Genomic DNA, 23,310 nt, shown 5'->3' on the forward strand with positions numbered 1-23,310 from the left:
CGGAACTTGTGTGCTATGTACATATGGACTTAATTTAAAATTATGACAAAAGAAAATTAGTTAACAATAACATATATACATTATGTACAGTGGCTTCGTAGTCAGTTAATAGAGGTTTCCCGATTTGCTACGTATCAGGTATGGTTGGTACGTAACACAACCGTTGGTGCTGTTTTGGAGGTATCATTTAATGCATGAGATTATTGTATTCATCATGATGAAAATAAAGAAATCGAATTACATATCAGCGAAAAAAACCTGTACAGTGGCTTCGTAGTCAGTTAATAGAGGTTTCCCGATTTGCTACGTATCAGGTATGGTTGGTACGTAACACAACCGTTGGTGCTGTTTTGGAGGTATCATTTAATGCATGAGATTATTGTATTCATCATGATGAAAATAAAGAAATCGAATTACATATCAGCGAAAAAAACCTTAATGTTTTATTTGATTACGATTTCACTGCTTCTTGAAAACTTGCTTGTGATTTTATACGATAAAATTTATTTTGTGCACAAGAGAATGAATCAAACAGTCCTTACTGGAACTGAGTTGCCTCGACCTTTATATTCTAAATATAGATTTGCGTTTCTGTATAGCTATGTTTTTGTTTTCTGTATATTTAGAAAAAGATTAGAATAAAGAATGTTTTCTTATACTTAAATATAAATTGAAATAGTTAGACCCCCCCTTTCGTGGAAAAAATTTGGTTGATTATATAGAGAATCACTGAAGCATGGCTGGAGCGCCATTCTTTTTATGTCAGTCAGCGCCCCTCCCCCTCCCCCCTTATAAAAAGTTCTGAATCCACCACTGAACTAGTACACGTGATAATGCAAGAAATGTGTTAAAAATTTTGTTGACTTCTCATTAAAATCAATTTTTATTAATTAAGCTATCTTTTCGATCTTTGGAGCAATATTTTTTTTTTAAAAACACACATTGTAATAATATCGATCTATCTTTTTTCTTATATTTTGTTACTGAACTTTTTAATAAAATTATTGGTTATATAACTTAATTTTATGACACTAACGAAAACGTTTTTTTTAGTCGAAATATTTATCATCACGATGTTAATTCATCTTGTTCGTTTATTATTATTATGTCAGTAGATATTGTCATTACATTGATATTGGTATTTATACTGCACTCGTTCTGTTTGAGCAGTCAAAATGCGTTGACCGTATGTTTCTATGTCATATACAGTCACTGACCTGATATCACTTTTCCTCATGAATATTTAAATAGAAATTGTCGAAATTATGTTTAATTATTCATACGACCTCTTCAACCTGTTCTTGTTTTCAATGTAAACAACGATGCGTTTAACGACTCAAACTTGTTTCTTTTTGCAATTTTCGGGAAAACATATTTCACTTTTTAATATTTTTTTGTTTGCAACCTATAAATCATTATGTTTTATGTTTATTGTTGATATTTTAGTCTGCAACGAATTCGTTCACCATTGATTGCGGTAATGATGTACATTTCATCGTGTTTTATATTTCTCCGTCTGTGTGATATGAGGCCTTTTTAAAGGGGAATTTTCCCAATATTTAAATAAAAAAAAAATAACATTAACACAATAAACAACAATTGAAAATGTTTTTTTTTTAGATTGCAGTATAAAGACAATAATAGTGCATTGACTTGACATATCAACGATATAAGGATTCGGCCCGAAACGGGGAAAATGCTCGGCACAGCCTCGCATTTCCCCGTTTCTAAGCCTCATCCTTATATCGTTGATATGTCAAGTCAATGCACTATTATTGTCTATATATTGTCGCGAGTAAATGGTCATAGATCTATGCCGAATTGATCAAACGACTTTGTCTTTTATTAACTTGATTCCGGACTACTTTAATAAACCTTGCACGGACAGGCTGTATTCTGATATTTGTTTTAAATTTATTTTAATATCATTATTCTTTTGTTATTGAGGTCAATTTATTTTGTTGAAATACATTTTATTTTTTCATGTTTTCTAAAAACTTACCAAAATAAATACAAAACTTTAACATTTTATAATGATACATTAAGTTATTACAAACAAAATCTATATAGGTTTTTAATTTGTTTTGTAATTTAGCTTCTTAATTGTGTCTATGTAGTTTCACGGGGAAATAACTCTTAACTAAACCTTTCGTACCAACGGTTACTTGCAACGGTTGCTTGAAAGCTTAATCGAGTGCACACAATATTGTTTCCTATGAATACAAGAAGTAATCACATGAAATTATTCCCAAATTACAGCAAAAAATTCTCAAAACAGTTCTGCATATGATTCCTAAAACATTCGTTGATATTAAGTGTAAACATCAATAATTTCCAAAAGTTAAATGACGGCTCCCACTTCGTACTACGGTTGGTACGGTAGCAAATCGGGAAACCTTTATTAATAAGCTGTTGTGGATCCTTCAAATGTTAGAGTGGATATGCCACTTTTGAAGGAATCCAGGGTGTCAGACATACCTATTGCTTCAGGTAGTGAATTCCAGTCAGAAATAGTGCGAGGATAAAATGAAAATTCATAGAAATCTTTAAGTTTGTTGATATTTGCCTAAATTTATGTTTACCCCTAGTACGTCTATCAGATATTGTTAAATTGTCCTTAGGAACTTCAACCAACCCCCAATTTATTTTATATAGCATAGTTAATCTAGCTTTTTTCTTCTTAATTCTCCAGGTGATCTGTCTTTATAATCGTTAAAGACAAACCTGGCTGGCTTACGCCGTACCTGTTTAACCTGAGTGATGTCGGTTGCTTTTTGTACGGATCCCAGACAGGGGAAGAGTATTCGACGACTAGACGGACAAGTGATGTATACATAAGGTTTTTAACCTTACGTGTGCAGTTTTTCAAGTTCCTACGAAGAAAACCTAAGGTTTTATTTGCCTTACAGGTAATATTGTTTATGTGTGTTCCCCAATCAAGATCATGGCTTAAAGTTACGCCTAAATATTTATTGTCTTTTACTGCTTCTAAAACATGATTGTGCAATAATAATCAAAAGCGGAAGGTTTACTTTTTTTTTTAGAAATATGTATAACATAACCATGATAACACTTTTCAGGATTAAAATTCATTTGCCAGTCCTCTTCCCATTGTACTAAACTAGATAAATCTTTTTGAAGTAATTGTGCATCAGAACTATTATTTACATTTCTATACAATAAACAGTCATCTGCAAAAAGTCTTGCATTGCAAATTACATGTTCTGGTTAGTTATTAATAAAAAGTAAAAATAATGTTGGGCTTAAAACTGTTCCCTGAGGGACACCAGAGTCAACAGCTAATTTAGCCGAAGATTTAATACCATTTAAGAGTACTTTCACTGGGGTAAAGCTGATGACCGTAACTGCATTCACGGTCATCCCAAGATGTCGGATGAAAAATTAGGTCAGTTTCTGTATTGTCTGTTAAAGTGTTTCTATATCATTTTCTTTACAAATCATACATTGAAACGATGTAAATTTATAAAAGAATCACTCGGAAATCACTAATTACTTCCGAGAAATGTGCATGAAACGGGAAATTCGATTTGAAAAAATCGTTAAGATGACCGTAAATCATAATCAAAATATTTTCAAGATGACCGTAACATAAAACAAGGATGACCGTGATTGGTAAAAAGATGACCGTAACTTGTAAAGGATGACCGTAATTTGTAAAGACTGACTAATTTATATAGGACGACCGTAACTTTTATAGGATGACCATCAATTCTAAGAAATATCCGTATTGTATTCAAAGCTTTGTCGTTGAGTTTGTCGATCTCAATAAGGGCTCGGTTAGCGGATATAAATATGTTTCATAAATTTCTTTTTAACCGGATTTTTGTGACAAAAATGTCGGTTATTGATTTGGGGATGTACGGCGGGCGGGCGGGCGGGCGGCAATCAAATGTTGTCCGTGCATTACCTCATGAACCGTTCAACCAAAGCTTTTAAAATTTTAATATGTTGTTACTAACAACTAAATGAAGGTCAAGTTCAATAATGGCGATTTTGACTTTTACCGTTCAGGAGTTATGGTTCTTGAAAGATTGAAAAATGGAGTTTCCAGTCGTGTCCGTGCATTTACGCATGCACTGTTCTACCTAAGCTTCCCAAATTTTAATATGTTGTTACTGATGACAAAATGGAGGTCAAGTTCAATAATGGCGATTTTGACTTTTACCGTTCAGGAGTTATGGTTCTTGAAAGATTGAAAAATGGTGTTTCCAGTCGTGTCCGTGCATTTTCTCATGAACCATTCAACCAAAGTTGTTTGTGTCATTTTGGTCTTTTCTGGATAGTTGTCTCATTGGCAATAATACCACATCTTCTTTTTTATATGTAGTATCTAAAGTTGGATGTAGAAAATGCATAACCTCCGATTTTTTTTTATCACGGACGGAGAACATATCAATCTTTTAGTTCAGAAATTTTTGTGTCTGCCCTTCCATTATGTGGATCAAGAAAAAATGCCCCAAAACAGGTAACGATTGTATCGAAAAGAGAAAAATCGAGTGCACCTTTTTATGTTAGGGCATGTTTGGGGTGTATATTTAAGAAATAATTCATGGGGGCTTGAATATATCGTGATTTTACCACGGGTTGGCCCTTTATGACAAATATTTTACCCCTGAGCGATAGCGAGGGGTAAAATATCGGCATAAAGGGACAAGCCGTGGTAAAATCTAGATATATTCCAGCCCCCATGAATTATTTCGATTCTGATAGGACACATACGGCAATTCTTTTGGATCGAAGCGCTCTAGGTGAAGGCAAATATTTGCCGTTCCCATAAATAAACGCACCAATAAACTAGCGTAAAAGAACGGAGCAAACTGCATTAGTGACATGCTTAAACTATTTAAAATAATGTATTTAGACAGTTTTGGATGAATTTGAATGATAATTTATTTATATGTCTTATATGATGTACAATAAAGGGCTTTTGCCACATTTTAGCATCATTTGTGTATGTTTCCTTGTGATGATTTTCGGATTCACAAGCGTGTATTTTCCCGTAAAATGCTTACATTCTAACGTCATTGTTCTATGACGTCGGGTATCTCATTCATAAAAAAGCATATGACGTGGAGTACAATCGGAACAGCACTGGCAATATATTCATATTTTACCACGGGTGTGTACTCAAAGCGTTTGAAGGACGTCATGTTAGAATTTGTCTTTAAAACGTACAAAGCAAGAGTATTTTATATAGCATCTCGCTTCAGATTCTATCATTATTATATATCAAAGCTACAGGTTGACTTTATAACGTAAAAAAATGACAGTACGAAAAGATGAAATATATGGGTCAAGTGAGATACCTATCTAATGAATCACAAAAACAGAGTAGGTGTGTTCGAATAGCTAATTTTTCTAAAAGTACTTGACGACAGTTTTTTAATTTGGATGATGAAAATGGATATCTTCGAAAAAATATGATTTTCTTGTGTGTGATAACTAGGGTTTATAATATTCAACCACTGAAAATGTTTAGTCTGCCCTTCCACGAAATATTTAAATAAAATTTTTTTAAATGCTTAAGAATTTTCAAAAATTCCATCTGACATCCGAACAGACAATATTTTTAAGTTGAATCAATGCAGACAAGATCATTAACTAATGCTCATTAGATAGTAGATACATTTGTCTTTTAAAATATAACTGACATATAACGATCGATCGTAATGGTGCTATGTGGATAAATTTATCAGTTTTCAAAATTGGCAGAGCGTCATCCCTACAATGGCTCCCATTTCTACGATTGTGAGCATGAACTTGCGTAATGGGGAGATAATTTTGAGGAAGTAGAATCCTGACTGTATGAATAACATTTCTGTATATATACAAATTGACAACGTTCCGCCTTGTGATACGCTTTTCGTACAATACTATTTTAAGGATCTACTTTGCTGGAGCTCACCTTCACTAGTTTATTCGAATGATATTTTCAAAATATTTCTGTTATTTTTTTTGCACGACAAGATGAAAGACGATATAATATCAATGGGTGTACATGCAATTTTTTGGCATTTTTAAAAATGTGTATTTATTATATGTCATTAAAAGGAATCCCAGAAACAAACAAAAATCTTTTGTCGAGCAGTTTAAGGCTGTGCACCCCATTTTTTTTTTATTATGCTTGTAAGGTGTCATTTTATCGCGCTTTTGTGGCATGTTTTCCCTTCCTGTTCATTTGCATGTCTTTTGGCAATCATTTGATACAAAAAGATAGTTATATAATTACGGATATTTCTTAGAATTGAGGGTCATCCTTTAAAAGTTACGGTCATCATTTACAAATTACGGTCATCTTAAAAGCAGTTACGGTCAGCCTTGTTATGAATCTCTGATTCTGTTACGGTCATCTCGATTGTGATTTACGGTCATCTTGGCGATTTTTTCAAATCGAATTTCCCGTTTCATGCACATTTCTCAGAAGTAATTAGTGATTTCCGAGTGATTCTTTTATAAATTTACATCGTTTCAATGTATGATTTGTAAAGAAAATGATATAGAAACACTTTAACAGACAATACAGAAACTGACCTAATTTTTCATCCGACATCTTGGGATGACCGTGAATGCAGTTACGGTCATCAGCTTTACCCCAGTGACTTTCTGTTGCCTGTCAGCTAAAAAATCATTTATCCAATTTAAATTTTGATTCCTTATACCATAAAAGTCTAATTTCTGAGCTAATCTTTGATGGGAGACTTTTAATATCAAATGCTTTAGAAAAATCTAAAAGTATAACATTTATTTGATTACCATATGCCAATTATTTTTCTAGATCTTGTATACTGATAATAAGTAGGGTCTCACAAGACCTGTTACTTCTAAACCAGTGTTGACTGTCATTTAATATGTTTTATTTGTAAGATGTTTTCTTATGTTGCTTGTTAAAATGTGTTCCAGAATTTTGCAACATATTGCAGTCAATGAAACTGGTCTATAATTAATAGTGTTATGCTTGTCACCTTTTTTAAATATTGGTACATCATTAGCCTGCTTCCAATCGTTTGGGATTTACCATCATTTAGACATTGGAGGGCAAGACTTTTCCTACTCAACAAACCAATGTCAACTTTGAAGGAATTCAAGAGAGATTGTCTTGATAACGGTTTCGGTAAGTCCTTTGCTAGATATTCTAGTTAACTGATGTATAGAAAACTTTTTTTGGGACAATAACGTGGATATTTTTCTTCGAAGTTTTGATGTTTCATAAAACTAATATATATTCACAAACCAATTTTTTGAGTAAATAGGAATAATGCTGCCCGTCTTTTCATATGTCGATAAAGCATTAATCTACCGTAACGGTATTGATCCTTTCATTTACCATCCCATCTGGTCCACTAATTTTCCCTTTGTTAATATCAATCAATTTTAGATTTATTCAATCAAAGTTGGGACCATTTATTCATATGTCTTAGAATTGAATGAGATTATTTTTTACATTTTTTTAAATCAACTGTTTATTACAGGATTTTTGAAATTTTAGTTTCATCAACATGTTTTATAGTTTTATCAACTTCAATATCTACAAATAAAGATTGGAAAGAAATAAAAAGCAAAAATCATCAGCAGAAAAGATCAACAAATATTTCCACATGATTAATATTATCAGTTAACTCTTTAAAGAATTATTGCCCTTTAATGGTGAATTTTACCAAAACATGGCTATTGTTGAAGATGCAAGTGAGTCTCTAGTTCGAACTTGTAAAATACTTTGTAACAAACACTTTAAATAAATTTCTTTAACATCCATTGAGAAATTGCAGATGTGAAAGACCTTAAATAACCATTTGTATATATAACTGACATTGCAATGGGCAACATCTTCTTTTAAACAAGTCCAACAACACTAGGCAGTTGTCAACTAAATTACTGTAATTCACTTTTATATCAAATTATTTAAATGGACAATGCCGCATTTCCTGTCGAATTCATGTTCACATATTTGATTTATAACATACTAAAACGTATATTCAAATAGCCTAAATTAGGCCGAAATTAAAAATTGTTTGATTTTAACTATAATAAAAATAAATTTTGGTGTTTTTATTTGATATGCTAAATCTAACCATGTTTTAATATTATGGACATGAGGCCATAATAGGAAAAATTAAATGTCCCATTTCCAATTCTTAAATCTTTTTATTTTGCCAGAAACCAAAAAAAAAAAACGAGTAGTACAAATTTCAATGAATCATTGGAACATATCTTAAAAACCTTCAAAATGGTGGTTTGGTGATTAATATGAGTAGGTTTTCCATCTTAACTTCAGTATTGTATTTCAACTATTTGATAAAAAAAAAAGTGCAAAGTGTTGAAAATTTGTCTAAAATGTAAAATTTATTTTGTCAGGTCTTGAACATCTTCAAATGCTTCTGGGAGATAATAAAGAACTGCCAGTTAGAAGACAGTCAATCTTGACAGACGTTATCCAGGCTTATGAAGATCCACAACTGGTAGGTCAACGTCTTGTCATAAGGTTTGAGGGTGAACTTGGACAGGACGCAGGTGGTCTGACAAAAGATTTATTTTCTGCCTTTTGGGATGCAGCGTTCAAGACTTATTTTGTTGGAGAAAGATGCTGTGTACCTTTCTTGTCCATACACAGATTTTCCGAATCTAGTATCTTCCCAATACTTGGCAGAATTTTGACCCATGGAACAGCACTAACAGGTGTATTTCCGATAAGACTTTGTAGATCATCAGTATTTTCAATAATACACGGTACACCATGTGAAAATGAAGAGATGTTGCTCAGCGACTTATTAATGTATCTTACAGATTTCGAGCCACAGGTATCAAAAACAGCTCTAGAAGATTTGAATATTAAGCTAACTCCAAGGACGATAAACCACTTAACAGACATGTTCATCAGATTTGGTGTTTCTATTTTACCCAAGGCAGATACCTTCCGACAACTGATGGTGAACCTGGCACGGTCAGAAATCGCTATAAAACCATTATTTCTATGTAAACAGATTCGGCAAGGAATACCATCTCTTCATATGGACTCATTTTGGAGCATTCTTACAACATCATACCTAAAAACCTTGTACCAGAACTTAAACCCAACACCGCAGACAGTAGTGGATAAGCTACAAAGTGATAAAGAAGACCTCAGACCTCAAGAGGCTAACACACTATATTACTTAAAAGACTTCGTGTACTCACTGAATAGTGATGATTTTGTCCTTCTCCTGGTATTCATGCCAAGAGACGACATTATTGTAACCTTCACTTCAATACTCGTTCGGGAATGTTGCGTGTTCCAGTAGCACACACATGTGGGAATACCGTAGAGCTCTCCACCACTTACGAGACCATTCAAGACTTTAAGAGAGAGTTTCTTTTAGTTCTGCATTCTCAAGAGGCTTTTCAGATGAAAATGGCATAGCCTCATATACAAAATCAATAGACTAGATACAATTAAAATGTCATCAAAGTGAGATGGTTAGCGCTATAAAACCAGGTTTAATCCACCATTTTCTACATTTGAAAATGCCTGTACCAAGTCAGGAATATGACAGTTCTTGTCCATTCGTTTTTGATGCGTTTTGTTATTTGATTTTGCCATGTGATTATGGACTTTCCGAATTGATTTTCCACTAAGTTCAGTATTTTTGTGATCTTACTTTTTATCTATTGAAAGTTCAACATTTAAAAGTACATGAATCTTTGTTTTAAATGGTTCCGATATTGCTTGTTTGCAAATCTGTTAAACGAACTGAGAAAATATTTATTCATAAATTTATGTTTGATTAATGTTCTTGTGTTTTAAAGCAGCTTTCGTAGCAAATATGTTTGAAAATAATCTGTGATGTATTTATTTTATTTATTCAAACATTATCATGTGGAATTAATAAATGTTATTCTTTATAAAAGTTTTTTTTTAATAGTTCCTATTTTTTGAATCTAGGTTTCTGAACCAGTCTAAACCACAAAGCTTAACAGTAAACAATGAACAAGAGTGTTCAAATGCTTAAATGTCTCGTCTGCTTAGTCATAAATATAAAGCGTTACTATAAGTACATAGAAACCATGTCAGAAACACATGTACACTTTAAAATCAATCCATACACCAAATATAGTTGATTTATTATTTATATCTTTGCAAGAACCAGACCAAATCATGAAAACTTTGTATTTAGCAATGAAACGTAAAATCGAGGTTAAATGAAACTTGCTAGACTGACATATAAAACAAGAAGATTTGGTATGGTTGCCAATGAGACAACTCCCCATAAGACCCCAAAATGACAAATGACATGTACATCAGAAAATATTGTTATACACCAAATATAGTTGACATATGGCAAACTTAATTAGACAAGAGCGCTTACGCAAAAATTATGTCGATAGCCATAGATAGAAAGCTTAACTACAACTATCACATTAACTTAATATGGTCCAAGGAAATGAGGTCAAGGTCATATAAACCAAACGAGAGATACATGTTTACCTTATAACAACCATTCAATACACTAAATGAAGTTGACCTTTTGCTTAACCAAGAAAACTAAATATTGACCCGATGAAGCATGTAAATGAAGTCAAGGTCAGCTGGTTTAGGGTCCAGCTGAGGTACGCCTCCGGGTGCGGGAATTTCTCGCTGCCCATTGGTGGCCTTCGGCTGTTTTCTGCTCTATGGTCGAGTTGTTGTTGAGCAATGAACTGTGAAAATGAGGTCAACGTCAAATAAAACCCGCGAGACTGACATGTACATCATTAAACATTTCCTATACACCAAATATAGTTTACCTATTGCATATAGAATTAGAAGAAAAGAACAAAAATTTAACTATGACCACTGAACCATGATCATTAGGTCAACGTCAGATGGAACCTGTCAATTGGACATGTACACCTTACAATCATTCCATACACCTATTGCATACAGTACAAAAGAAAAAGGACAAAAAAAAACAACTTAACTTTAACCACTGAACCATGAAAATGAGGTCAAGGTCAGATAAAACCTGCCCATTGGACATGTTCACCTTAAAACCCTTCCATACACCAAATATACTCGACCTATTGCCTCTCATGTATCTGAGATATGGACCTGACCACCAAAACTTAACCTTGTTCAATGATCGAGGTCAAGTGAAAACTACCTAATGGGCATGGGGACCTTGAAAGCTACACACATAGCAAATATAGTTATCCTATTACTCACAATTAAAGAGAAATTAACATTACAATATCTTAACTTTTTTTCAAACAGTCACTGAATCTTCAAAATGGGGTCAAGGACAAATGACATGTGACAGACGGACACTTTTGAACATCAGACATCTATATTCAATATTTGAAACATCCGTTACTTCCGACCGCTTAAATTTACATCTCATATTATTAATAAGATATCATAGAGAAAACCATATCAGGTGTACGACAAGCCGTTTTGATATTTATTGATATTTATTCTAACTTCATGATATCTCATAAACTTGATAAGATATCTTAAATAGTTTATAAGATTATTTAAACTAATTAAGATATCGTATAAACTGTATATATAACATATGTTATGAACAATATAAGATATCTTTTAAATTATATCAGAAATCTTATAGACTATATCAAATGTCTTAAACTGTTTTTTAGATATTGTTCAATAACTATCGAAAGTCACTGGTTTTCTCAGGGCACTCAGGCTTCCTCAACCAATAAAAACTGGGCCCTACGAAATAGCCCTTAAAACGGTGCTTAACGTGGCGTTAAAACACAAAAAATCAATCGAAACATTTATTGAACTACCTAAAATATCTTTAAACTTTAAAACATATCATCGGTTATGAAAAATATAAGATATCTTTTAAACTATATAAGATATCTTATAAACTATATCAGATATCTTATAAACTATATAAGATATCTTAAACTGTTTTGATATTGTGCAATAACTAAGAACAAATAGAAAGACAGCTGGCCAAACTACTAACATTGTTTTCGTTTAAAAATTTGTTAAAACATGATAATTGACCGCATGTTGCAATATATGTACGCACTGTTCACTTTTATTATATCTTTGCATGGTTACGTTTAAGTCTAGCTGGGAGAGATTTGTAATTAGATTTGAACCAGCTTGCATCAAGTGCCATTATTTTAGTACTTTGTGCCTCTTACCGATATTTTGAGTTCAAATTGCAACTGATGATCACTGATATTCAGTTTGTTCTTATGTTGTAAAGAGTCCCGCTATCCCAGGTTAAGGGAGGGTTGAGGACTAAAAAGAATGTTTAATAATATTTAATATTAATAAATGATTTTTTAATATTAATAAATAGGGAATAAATTCCGCAACGGCTTGCCATAAGTATCAATAGATTTTTGGAAAAAGAATGTCAAAAATGGAGACAATTCTTCTGCAAAATTATGCCAAAAATATGCTGGCAGATTATCAGGGCCAGTGGCTTTGTGTGGATTTTAAAAGTTTTTAGGTAACTTTAATAAACCGTTATTACTAATAAATATGTCTGGCCGATATGATGATAGTGGGGTGGGGACTTTATATGTACCTTTATAAAGTTATGCACAAGTAATAAATAATACAGTAATATTATAGTAGTTTCTTTCCCCTTACTTTTATTCACCTGTCAACAATCGTGCAAAGAAAACGAATGCTGACCTGGTATTTATGTCTCTGCTTAAACGCTTGCACGCAAACTCTACTGACTATTCAGATGGCACTGACACTCGTTCCCCTCTAAACAAAAGGATGAGTTTAACAGAAAATGACATCCATGCCCAGGAAGGGGGAGGACTATGCTGCAACGGTAGTCCAAAAATTGCCATTTCAGCTGACATTCCCACAGATGCCAGGACTTGGACAGAAAGCATTCTTTCTCCTCTTAGAATTAATCAAAAGTTTGACATTTCTTTTAGCTCATATGACATTTTTGGTAGGAAAGAAGAAGAAAACACAAGACCAGATCCAAGACACCGTGCAAACCTTGGCTGTTTCCAAATTGTAGTTAAATCATTGATGGATTTCGAGGCTTCATCTGTTGACAGTCTTACATCTCAACAAATAGAGGAGTCATATAAGAAACTGAAAAGTATAAAACAATGTCAAGATATTCAAGAATGGCTGGATATTGATTACATGCATACTTGTACTTCTAAAACTGATTTAACAGAAATGTGTATTCGGTAAGATAATAAATTTTAGCTGTCTATTATATAAAAAAATAATACAGTTCTGAGACATACATGAATCACCCCCTGCGTGGGTCTTACAAATAGTTGTATTTATCAATTTAGAAATTGAAATCGATTGTTCTGAGAAAAAAATGATTCATATGATATTTTTATAAATTTGTTTTGCTACAAATTATGTCTTTATTTTCTCAATTGCATTGTTTATTACTTACTCGACGCTACCATTCTACAGTATGGTTTTTCTCTTTTAGAATATATACCAACTTATGAGGTGAAAAATGAATCAAGATTAAGTCTAGTACTACCTGTACTACATTTGTACATGTACTACATCAATGAATATGTATTGCACCAAGGTTTCTTCTTGTATAATGTTCAGTTAGAGAGCTGAAAATTCAAAGAGAACAAAAAATAAATAAACTGTCAAATTTTACATTGATAGGATATTGGAGAGAGTGCATCAATTCATGTCTCAGCTGTTATACATGGTCAAGAAAAGAGAAAACAGAAAAAGTCTATCAGGAGGAATGTTCTTACAACTTTTTGCTAGATATGCTAAAATATTTGGCCTTGAAGTAATGTGAGTAGATTCTTATATACATGTATACAGATATATATGCATTTACACCAAGATGTACTGCATTTATCTTACTTTTTAATAACATATGATCAAACTGATGGAAGACCCCCTCTCTAAAGTTAAAGAAAAATATTTAAAAAATTGAGAATGAAAACGAGGAATGTGCCAAAGAGGCAACAACCCAACCAAAGAGCAGATAACAGTCTAAGGCCAACAATGGGTCTTTTTTATACAGCAAGAAAATCCCACATCCTGAGATGGATCTCAGCTGGCCCCTAAATAAAAATGTGTAATACATCAGTGATAACAGACGTCATACTAACAAACGTTGACTAAACTCAAAAACATATAAAAGAACTAAAATTAAACAAACATACAAGACTAACAAGTGTCAGAGGTCCCCGACTTAGAACAGGTGTGGTAAAACATTTTTTGTGGCATCACAACCTCCTAAACCTTTAGCCAATGTAGAATAAAGAAATACGTAAACAATTATATATACAAATGTACATGTACAATGTATAGTAATAAGCACAGTAAAACTCAGTTTAAAAGAACTCTGAGTCCAAAGTAAGAATATAAAGGTAACAAAAGAAACTATTACAGTAAAATGACATTGATACATTGTACATAAATCAACAAAGGACTACTAGCAGTTACTGAAATGCCAGCTCAAGACCTCAATTAAACTTGTTGAAGGAAGATGTCTCAGATATTTCAATGATTAAAAATCCATATAAAAATGTTAAAAAAAATATCTGTTGAAAGCAATATTTTGCATTTGTGTTCCAGACTCCCTGGTAACTTTAAAAAAAAACATCTTGTAAATTGCTACATTTATAATGATATAATCCTAAAGAGAAAATCAGGGAACACTTTTAACATTCAGGGAAATTTGTGCCCATTTATTTTTTTCCGAAAAATGTATGATACTATCACTCTAAAATAAATGTTATATCATCTCACTTTAGATATCATGGTACATGGTATATACTTTAAGCCTAAATGTTGATCTGGTATAAACCTTAAAATCACTAGAAAACTATAATAGAAAGATACAATGTAGACACTGTGAACCACAAGAATTATCAGAATACAAAAAATACTTTTACAGAAATTATAGTTTGAAGCATAAAGATATATATCTTTATTTTATTAGTTATAATATTCTAATTGAATTGTATTCATTTTAGGAAACGATCAATTAGTCCCAAAGAGGGGTTTATGGTATTTACCTTAAAAAAAATTCTGATCAGGCAGATAACAAACAAAAAAATATTCTGAATGCAATTGAAAAAAAAATTAATTGATTGCTTTGAAAAACTAAATCATTTGTGCCAAAAATTAATCTGACTAAGAAAAAACACCCCCCTAAAGTTAATAATTGCTCCCTCTTGCAAAAATGTTAGCTGAGCAAAACAGACTTTAGTTTAAAACATTTTTTTAAGGTGTGTTCCAAATGTTCAAGATTATGAATTAAAAATTGGCAGCACCACAGTAACTGCTGAACCAGATGCCATAGTGATAGACCCAGTACATGAAAATGCAGTCATTGCTGTTATACAAGTATGCATAGATAACAAATCTTGAATTTGGACTAAGCACATGTTTTTGTCATTTGCTATAAAATGTCATTTGTGATTTCACTGAGACATTATATAAATGTTTTTATTGAGAAATTAGATAAAATTCAAAATTTAGCCTATTAAACAGTTTAAACAAATATCAACAAAAGCCTTATCTAAAATATACTATCTTGCATGTATTAAAAGAGAAACACTTGCTTGCTTCCAACCCTATAATATAAAAAAGAAGATGTGGTATGATTGCCAATGAGACAACTGTCCATAAGATACCAAAATGACACAGACATTAACAACTATAGGTCACCGTACTGCCTTCAACAATGAGCAAAGCCCATACCACATAGTCAGCTATAAAAGGCCCTGATATGACAATGTAAAACAATTCAATGTTGGTTTTTACAATGTTTATTATCTTGCCATTTGTATGGTAATATTGAATTATATTTTGTTTTAATGTCTAAGAATACCATTCCTGAAATAGATCTATTTTTTTAATATTTCCTCATGAGAATTATCAGATATATCTGATAGAAAAAAAATGTCAGGAATGCTTATTTATAATTTTAGATGAGAGAAAACAATTTAACAATTTCTTATTTCTAATTTCAGATGAGCAACGAAGACGATCAAACTGTCAGAAATTATCCAAGGAATTTTCAAGCTAACCATATTAGATCAGATTTAAAACATGTAAAAGGACAACATCTTGCTCAAATGTTAGCTGTTCTACCTGAATCAGCATTTAATTGTAAATTTAGTAAACCAAAGCGTCTGTATGGATTTATAATTCATGGAACTGAGGTAAAAATCACAACAAAAAAACTGTTTCTATTTGCAATCCTAAGAAGTTGGTAGGAATTACATACTTTTACCCTGTTTAAAGTTGTACCATACAGTAAGAGGGAAGTAATAACATGATTAAGGAATAGGACTTTACTTGGCCTATTTTCATACTGTTCATGGTGTAAGCTAAAATGACATGATGTTGTTAAAAACTCCCTTTAACCAATTTTGATTTTGTTTTGTTTTGTATAGTTATGATCAGACCAAAATGATGTAATAACTCTTTTACTTAATATTACAACTATGATTTGACTATTTACATAATGTTGAAAATTACTTTAAAGAATGTTGGACTTACTTTAAGAAAAAGTGGTCAATTACAAAAATTGGAAACCCAGGAAAAAAAGCAAAATAAACTGGTATGATAAAAAATTTTTTGTTGTTGATAAATCAACTAAAATAAGAATATTCCAGGGCTCATTTACATAAAGTTTATAGATGTTTAAAATGACTATAAATAATGTTGGACTTACTAAAAAAAAATGGTCCATTAGAATAATTGGGAATCCAGGAATGAAAGCTAAATAAACTTCTATGATTTACAAAATAAAAGTTGATTAATCAACAAAAATAAGAGTAATCCAGGGCTCAGTTTGCACTCAAAGACGCAAAGAGGTTTCCATGTTATCTTCAAACAATAACAAATTCAAACTTAACCAAATTTTTGTATATCATTTTTTTAAGTTGTGTATTATTACTTGCGTAACCACCACCTTTAAAATGTTAAAATAAACATACACAGTGTCAGTAAATCTATATTTTTAATGTTGATCCTATGCATTGCTTATTTACAGTTATACAGCTGATGGAATCCCAACATGTTTTGTGCTATATTCATTTTTATACGCCCGTCAAAATTTTGACGGAACGTATTATGGTATACAAATGTCCGGTGTCCGTCCGTCCGTCTGTCTGTTTGTCCGTCTGTCCGGTGTAAACATGTCGCACCGTAACTTGAGAAAGACTTATCCAAATTTCATGAAACTTAATACAGTTGTTTCTTATGATGGTCAAATGATCTGTATACTTTTTGGTGAAAATAAGATTTAAACTTTTTGAGTTACGGCACTTTGTAACTAAAACAGGGGTGTGTTTTTTTCACATGTCGCACCGTATCTCAAAAACGCTTCTTGATTATTGCTTAAAACTTTACACACTTCTTTGTTATATTAATCTAAAGATCTGTATACTTTTTGGTGATGACTCAAAATTTTATTTTTTAGTTATTGAGTATTTTGTAAAAAAGGGGAGGGTTTTTTTTACATGTCGCGCCGTATCTCAAAAACAATTTATGATTATTGCTTGAAACTGTACACACTTCTTTGTTATACTAATTTAAAGATCTGTATACATTTTGGTTCAAAATTTTATTTTAGTGATATTTGTAAAAAAAAAAACAGGGTGGGGGGGGGGGGGGGGGGGGTTCACATGTCCCGCTGTGTCTCAAAAACAATAAATGGTTATTGCTTAAAACTTCCTCAGAAACTATTTATGATTATTGCATAAAACTTCCACACAAGACATCAGGCGTATCATGTGCTCATGGCACAGCTGTTTATTAATCTTGTCTGAAGCCTAACATGAGTTTGTTTTAAACTTCTATTTAACCCCTTTTGTTTACAGAATAAGCATAGATATATATGACCTTATTGATGGGAAGTTATTTTTCCAAGTAGGTGCCGTATAGAGTTTGATCTCTCATTTCCATTTACCCCAAATATTCTGTTGTTCAAATAGATAATTCTTTCTTATATAATTTGAATATTTAGATAACAGTAACATCATTATCCTTGCTAAATAATGGATTCCTGGATGATTTGAAGGAAGGATGTCTACCCCAAGAGAATTGTGCAGAAATGAAGTACAGCACAAGTTGTAACATATTAACACAGCAAGGAAGACTTGGTCTACTATCTACACTGGTGGAGATGTCAGCATCTCAGTACATGTTGTAGTATGCTATCACTCACTACAAGAAATGCTACGTTTAAGGAAATGTTAACAGTACAGGTTGTGCTATTTAATCCAAGGAAGGATGATTTGCCTTTGTTTCATTTTGGATTAAGTTTTTATAGCTTGATCTTTAACATAAATGATCGAACCAGATAAATTGATTTCCCATACTCTGAATTCATTTCTATTGTGCGATTCAAAAACAGTGTGATTCACAAAATATACCCAGCAATGTGGGCCAAGACTCAAAACTACAGTAAAACCATAATGTATATCAAACATTTGTTTGGTAATTGGACATTAGTACTACGGCAGTACTCTGGAAAATGGTTGTTAGTTATCTGTGAATTTTACTTGAAATGTAATTATTTGGAATATTAAAAACATAAAAAAACAATACTTGTATACACTACCAGTTTTTATAATAGTTTAAGAAAGTTCTAATCATATAGCTGTTCTTAAAAGTTGCATGATTTGTCTCCCTTTCAATGTGTTTGTTTCATAATTCCATTCCTATTTGTAGTAGCTCATAGACATAGTATGTACTACAATCAGATGATTCTATATGGAATAATTTATCTCTGTTATTTCTGGAATACAATCAATGTTGATGTAAAGGGGTGCAAACATATTTCAAGTTCTTATTCCATATGACTGAAGAGGTCTAGAATTAATGTATGAGATAAAAAAAAAAATATAGCCCAGTAGGTTTTGGAAGCAAGAACAAGCAAAAAGGGGCTTATAAATCTTTTTTTTTACTTGTGTTGCTATTTACTATTCTTTTTTCCTGGTTGTTGACCAGCATTGTGTAAGGCTTGATGCTATTGTAACAGAACTTCTGTCATTTCCACTGCACAGCCACAAGTGCAGTAAGTTATTACAGTTATCTTCATCCTTTGAATAAACGTTTTAAAACCGCCTTTAAGTTCTTATCTTGATCAAGGGCTTCATTAGAAACTTTCAATCACATTATTTCCATTAAAGGTTATTCATCAATTGTCAATCCGTTGTTAGGTAATATAGCTAAACATCTTCCAATTACAATTGTAATAGCTTGATGCAATGTTAGTTCGAACTGTCAAACTTGACTGATGAATAATGACTTTATTTGATGTAAAGAAAAAAAAAAATACCAAACTACCAAAATTCAAAACAGAAAGTCCCTAATCAAATGGCAAAATCAAAAGCTCAAACACACCAAAAGAATGGATACCAACTGTCATCTTTCTTACTTTTTTATCATCTTATGTTAAAAGTGGTGGATTAAACTGGTTTTATAGCTGTCTAAACCTCTCACTTGTATGGCAGTCAGATAAAATTCCATTATATTGGCAATGATATGTGAATAAAACAAACAGACATAATAGGTAAAAATGTCAGAAATAGGGGTACGGTAGTCAACATTGTGTTATAATCTTGATCACTATAAGTTATAAAAAAACAAACAAATATGTTGACAAAGAAATACAAAAAGGTATATAGATTAGCACATAAGATGGTCTAGAAATCCGGAAATTTGACAGTCAAAACATTACGACATAAGAAATGATTTCAGCTTCCCAATTGTGAACTTTTCATTTCTATGTAGCAACATTCCAGCAGCACCTGCATACGGAGTATATATCTCACAATTGATACGATATTCCCGGACATGTATTTCCAGTCATGATTTTCTTATATACTATAAGCATAGATGTAATACCCATAGATGAAGCTTGCCAAAAGTTCCCTACTGTTCTCTATTGTTAGATACAAAGAACCATGACCAAATTGACTGTCTTTGATGTTTTATGTGTGTTGTACTCAATCAAGTAACTCTAGTCATATCTCTTATCTGTTGATCTCATTGACCAGTGCAGCATAATAGATTTTCTTAAATGTCTTCTCGAGTTCTGTCCCTTCTGTTGTTAATATATGTCTATTTTTAGCGCACTGGACAGACAAACAGAATGGTCAAAAAATGGAAGAAATCGATCAAAAATTGCGCATTTTACGAGGGAAATATTGAACTAAATTAAAAAATGTATTTTTTAGGCTTGTGTCTTTATATTTCATTAAAACTGTGTTCCTGTTAGTTTCTGAAAATGGGAATTGCACCTTTTTGAGCTTCTGAAATACACCTTTTCTTTGATATGCTTCATTAAGGTGTCGAATTTGGGGAAAAAATAATAAGAAAGTACATTATTTTCCTTTTTTCATCAGGTTTTCTAGTTTTAAAAGAGAGATTGTCTTTTTTAAATCATTTTTGTATTTTTCAGAATAAGTCAGTTACTAAATCATACTAGATGAATTTTATATATTTTATGGCTAATTACAAAAATTATAATAATTTCATTCAAGTGGTTTATGAAATATGTATTTATAATTACTGTAAAGAGTTTGAAGTTTAGTGAAATAACAAAACATACAAGGCATGGAAAATAATTTTTGGAGCATACATATTTTCAACTTGTTTAATGTTTTCTACAATTATATTTTCAATAAACTTTATAAATAATAGTAAACATTATTAATTATAAGATAGAGTTAAATTGATATAAAATTTAAACACAGGATCAAAACAGAAGTTCTGCCTAAAAAAGAAAAATATTCACATTTATTAGTTTCTTTTCGAGAATAATTTGTAATATTGTTTTATCTAAACAAATATTATTTTTTATAATCATGTCAATATAAAATACATATTTTGATTTTGTTTCTTCTCTGATTTTAATAGATATAGGAAGATGTGGTGTGAGTGCCAATGAGACAACTCTCCATCCAAATAACAATTTAAAAATTAAACCATTATAGGTTAAAGTACGGCCTTCAACACGGAGCCTTGGCTCACACCGAACAACAAGCTATAAAGGGCCCCAAAATTACTAGCGTAAAACCATTCAAACGGGAAAACTAACGGTCTAATCTATATAAACAAAACGAGAAACGAGAAACACGTATATATAACATAAACAAACGACAACTACTGTACATCAGATTCCTGACTTAGGACAGGTGCAAACATTTGCAGCGGGATTAAACGTTTTAATGGATCCAAACCTTCTCCCTTTTTCCGAAACAATAGCATAACATCACAACATAGAAAAACATACGATAAAATATCAATTGGCAGACTTAACTCAATCAAAAAACGTATGATTACACAATGAACGAATAAATTCGATCTGCGATATCTGAATACAAATGCACAGTTAATTAAATATTAGAGACAAACATTTATGACCAAAAGGCTAACAAACAAATTCAAACACACTGAGAAATATTTAACCAATCAATGTTCACTTTAGAAAAAAAACCGGTTTAATTGCTAAGTAACTTTTAATTGTCAGTTTTCTATTGTCATGATTGTCAATCTGCATCTGAATGACCAACTGGTTCATGTCATTATCAGATAAGTGTGAAAGCCATTACAACGCACATAGAACCTTTGCAGTCAGGGTTGAGCTTCATCTATGGGTATTACATCTATGCTATAAGCAATATGTCAATTATAGTTGGCGTATGCAATAATTATATATAAAAAAACATGTCTGTCTGGCAGGGTTCATATGACTTTTACCTCATTTTTATGGATCATATGTCAATATGATCTTTTTAGCTCACCTGGCCCGAAGGGCCAAGTGAGCTTTTCTCATCACTTGGCGTCCGTCGTCCGTCGTCGTCGTTAACTTTTACAAAAATCTTCTCCTCTGAAACTACTGGGCCAAATTTAACCAAACTTGGCCACAATCATTATTGGGGTATCTAGTTTAAAAAATGTGTGGCGTGACCCGGCCAACCAACCAAGATGGCCGCCATGGCTAAAAATAGAACATGGGGGTAAAATGCAGTTTTTGGCTTATAACTCAAAAACCAAAGCATTTAGAGCAAATCTGACATGGGGTAAAATTGTTTATCAGGTCAAGATCTATCTGCCCTCAAATTTTCAGATGAATCCGACAACCCGTTATTGGGTTGCTGCCCCTGAACTGGTAATTTTAGGGAATTTTTGCTGTTTTTGGCTATTATCTTGAATATTATTATAGATAGAGATAAACTGTAAACAGCAATAATGTTCAGCAAAGTAAGATTTACAAATAAGTCAACATGACCAAAATAGTCAGTTGACCCCTTTAGGAGTTATTGACCTTTATAGTCAATTTTTAACCATTTTTCGTAAATCTTAGTAATCTTTTACAAAAATCTTCTCCTCTGAAACTACTGGGCCAAATTAATCCAAACTTGGTTATAAGACAAAAGCTGCATTTTACCCAAATGTTCTATTTTTAGCCATGGCGGCCATCTTGGTTGGTTGGGCGGGTCACCGGACACAATTTTTAAACTAGATACCCCAATAATGATTGTGGCCAATTTTGGTTAAATTTGGCCCAGTAGTTTCAGAGGAGAAGATTTTTCTAAAAGATTACTAAGATTTACGAAAAATGGTTAAAAATTGACTATAAAGGGCAATAACTCTTAAAGTGGTCAACTGACCATTTTGGTCATGTTTGACTTATTTGTAGATCTTACTTTGCTGAACATTATTGCTGTTTACAGTTTATCTCTATCTATAATAATATTCAAGATAATAACCAAAAACAGCAAAATTTCCTTAAAATTACCATTTCAGGGGCAGCAACCCAACAACGAAATGTCCGATTCATCTGAAAATTTCAGGGCAGATAGATCTTGACCTGATGAACAATATTACTCCGTGCTCTAAATGCTTTGGTTTTTGAGTTATAAGCCAAAAACTGCATTTTACCCCTATGTTCTATTTTTAGCCATGACAGCCATCTTGGTTGGTTGGCCGGGTCACCGGACACACTTTTTAAACTAGATACCCCAGCGATGATTATGGCCAAGTTTGGTTAAATTTGGCTCAGTAGTTTCAGAGGAGAAGATTTTTGTAAAAGTTAACGCAGGACGACGACGACGGACGACGACGACGGACGCCGGACGCCAAGTGATGAGAAAAGCTCACTTGGCCTTTCGGCCAGGTGAGCTAAAAATGTGTGGCGTGACCCGGCCAACCAACCAAGATGGCCGCCATGGCTAGAAATAGAACATAGGGGTAAAATGCAGTTTTTGGCTTATAACTCAAAAACCAAAGCATTTAGAGCAAATCTGACACGGTCAAAATGTTTATCAGGTCAAGATCTATCTGTCCTGAAATTTTTAGAT

General features: G+C 32.4%; 2 protein-coding genes across 2 annotated transcripts; both read left to right on the forward strand.

The window, feature by feature from the left end:
- The first annotated feature begins 7,682 nt into the window (after positions 1-7,682).
- LOC143061965 (uncharacterized) lies at positions 7,683-10,004 on the forward strand. The gene is made up of 3 exons (XM_076233821.1): positions 7,683-7,704; positions 8,374-8,959; positions 9,938-10,004. Exons 1-3 carry the CDS (start codon positions 7,683-7,685, stop codon positions 10,002-10,004), a joined length of 675 nt encoding a protein of 224 aa, XP_076089936.1.
- A 2,603-nt stretch (positions 10,005-12,607) lies between these two features.
- On the forward strand, positions 12,608-18,544 carry LOC143062641 (uncharacterized). Its single transcript, XM_076234326.1, has 5 exons — positions 12,608-13,176; positions 13,628-13,765; positions 15,214-15,331; positions 15,961-16,152; positions 17,964-18,544. The coding sequence occupies exons 1-5, from the start codon at positions 12,662-12,664 to the stop codon at positions 18,147-18,149; spliced, it is 1,149 nt and encodes a 382-aa protein (XP_076090441.1). The 5' UTR covers positions 12,608-12,661; the 3' UTR covers positions 18,150-18,544.
- The last annotated feature ends 4,766 nt before the right edge of the window (positions 18,545-23,310 follow it).

The sequence above is a fragment of the Mytilus galloprovincialis genome, chromosome 2 (assembly GCF_965363235.1).
Source record: "Mytilus galloprovincialis chromosome 2, xbMytGall1.hap1.1, whole genome shotgun sequence".
NCBI classification, from domain to species: domain Eukaryota; kingdom Metazoa; phylum Mollusca; class Bivalvia; order Mytilida; family Mytilidae; genus Mytilus; species Mytilus galloprovincialis.

What these genes read in the sequence shown, in the direction of transcription:
- LOC143062641 (XM_076234326.1), top strand. Translation starts at nt 12,662, where the DNA reads ATGTCTCTGCTTAAACGCTTGCACGCAAACTCTACTGACTATTCAGAT. An exon ending in CAGTCATTGCTGTTATACAA is followed by an intron (nt 15,332 to 15,960) that starts GTATGCATAGAT and finishes TTCTAATTTCAG; the next exon opens with ATGAGCAACGAAGACGATCA. An exon ending in TTATAATTCATGGAACTGAG is followed by an intron (nt 16,153 to 17,963) that starts GTAAAAATCACA and finishes TTGAATATTTAG; the next exon opens with ATAACAGTAACATCATTATC.
- LOC143061965 (XM_076233821.1), top strand. Translation starts at nt 7,683, where the DNA reads ATGGCTATTGTTGAAGATGCAA. An exon ending in GGCTATTGTTGAAGATGCAA is followed by an intron (nt 7,705 to 8,373) that starts GTGAGTCTCTAG and finishes TTATTTTGTCAG; the next exon opens with GTCTTGAACATCTTCAAATG. An exon ending in CTGATGGTGAACCTGGCACG is followed by an intron (nt 8,960 to 9,937) that starts GTCAGAAATCGC and finishes TTTTGAATCTAG; the next exon opens with GTTTCTGAACCAGTCTAAAC.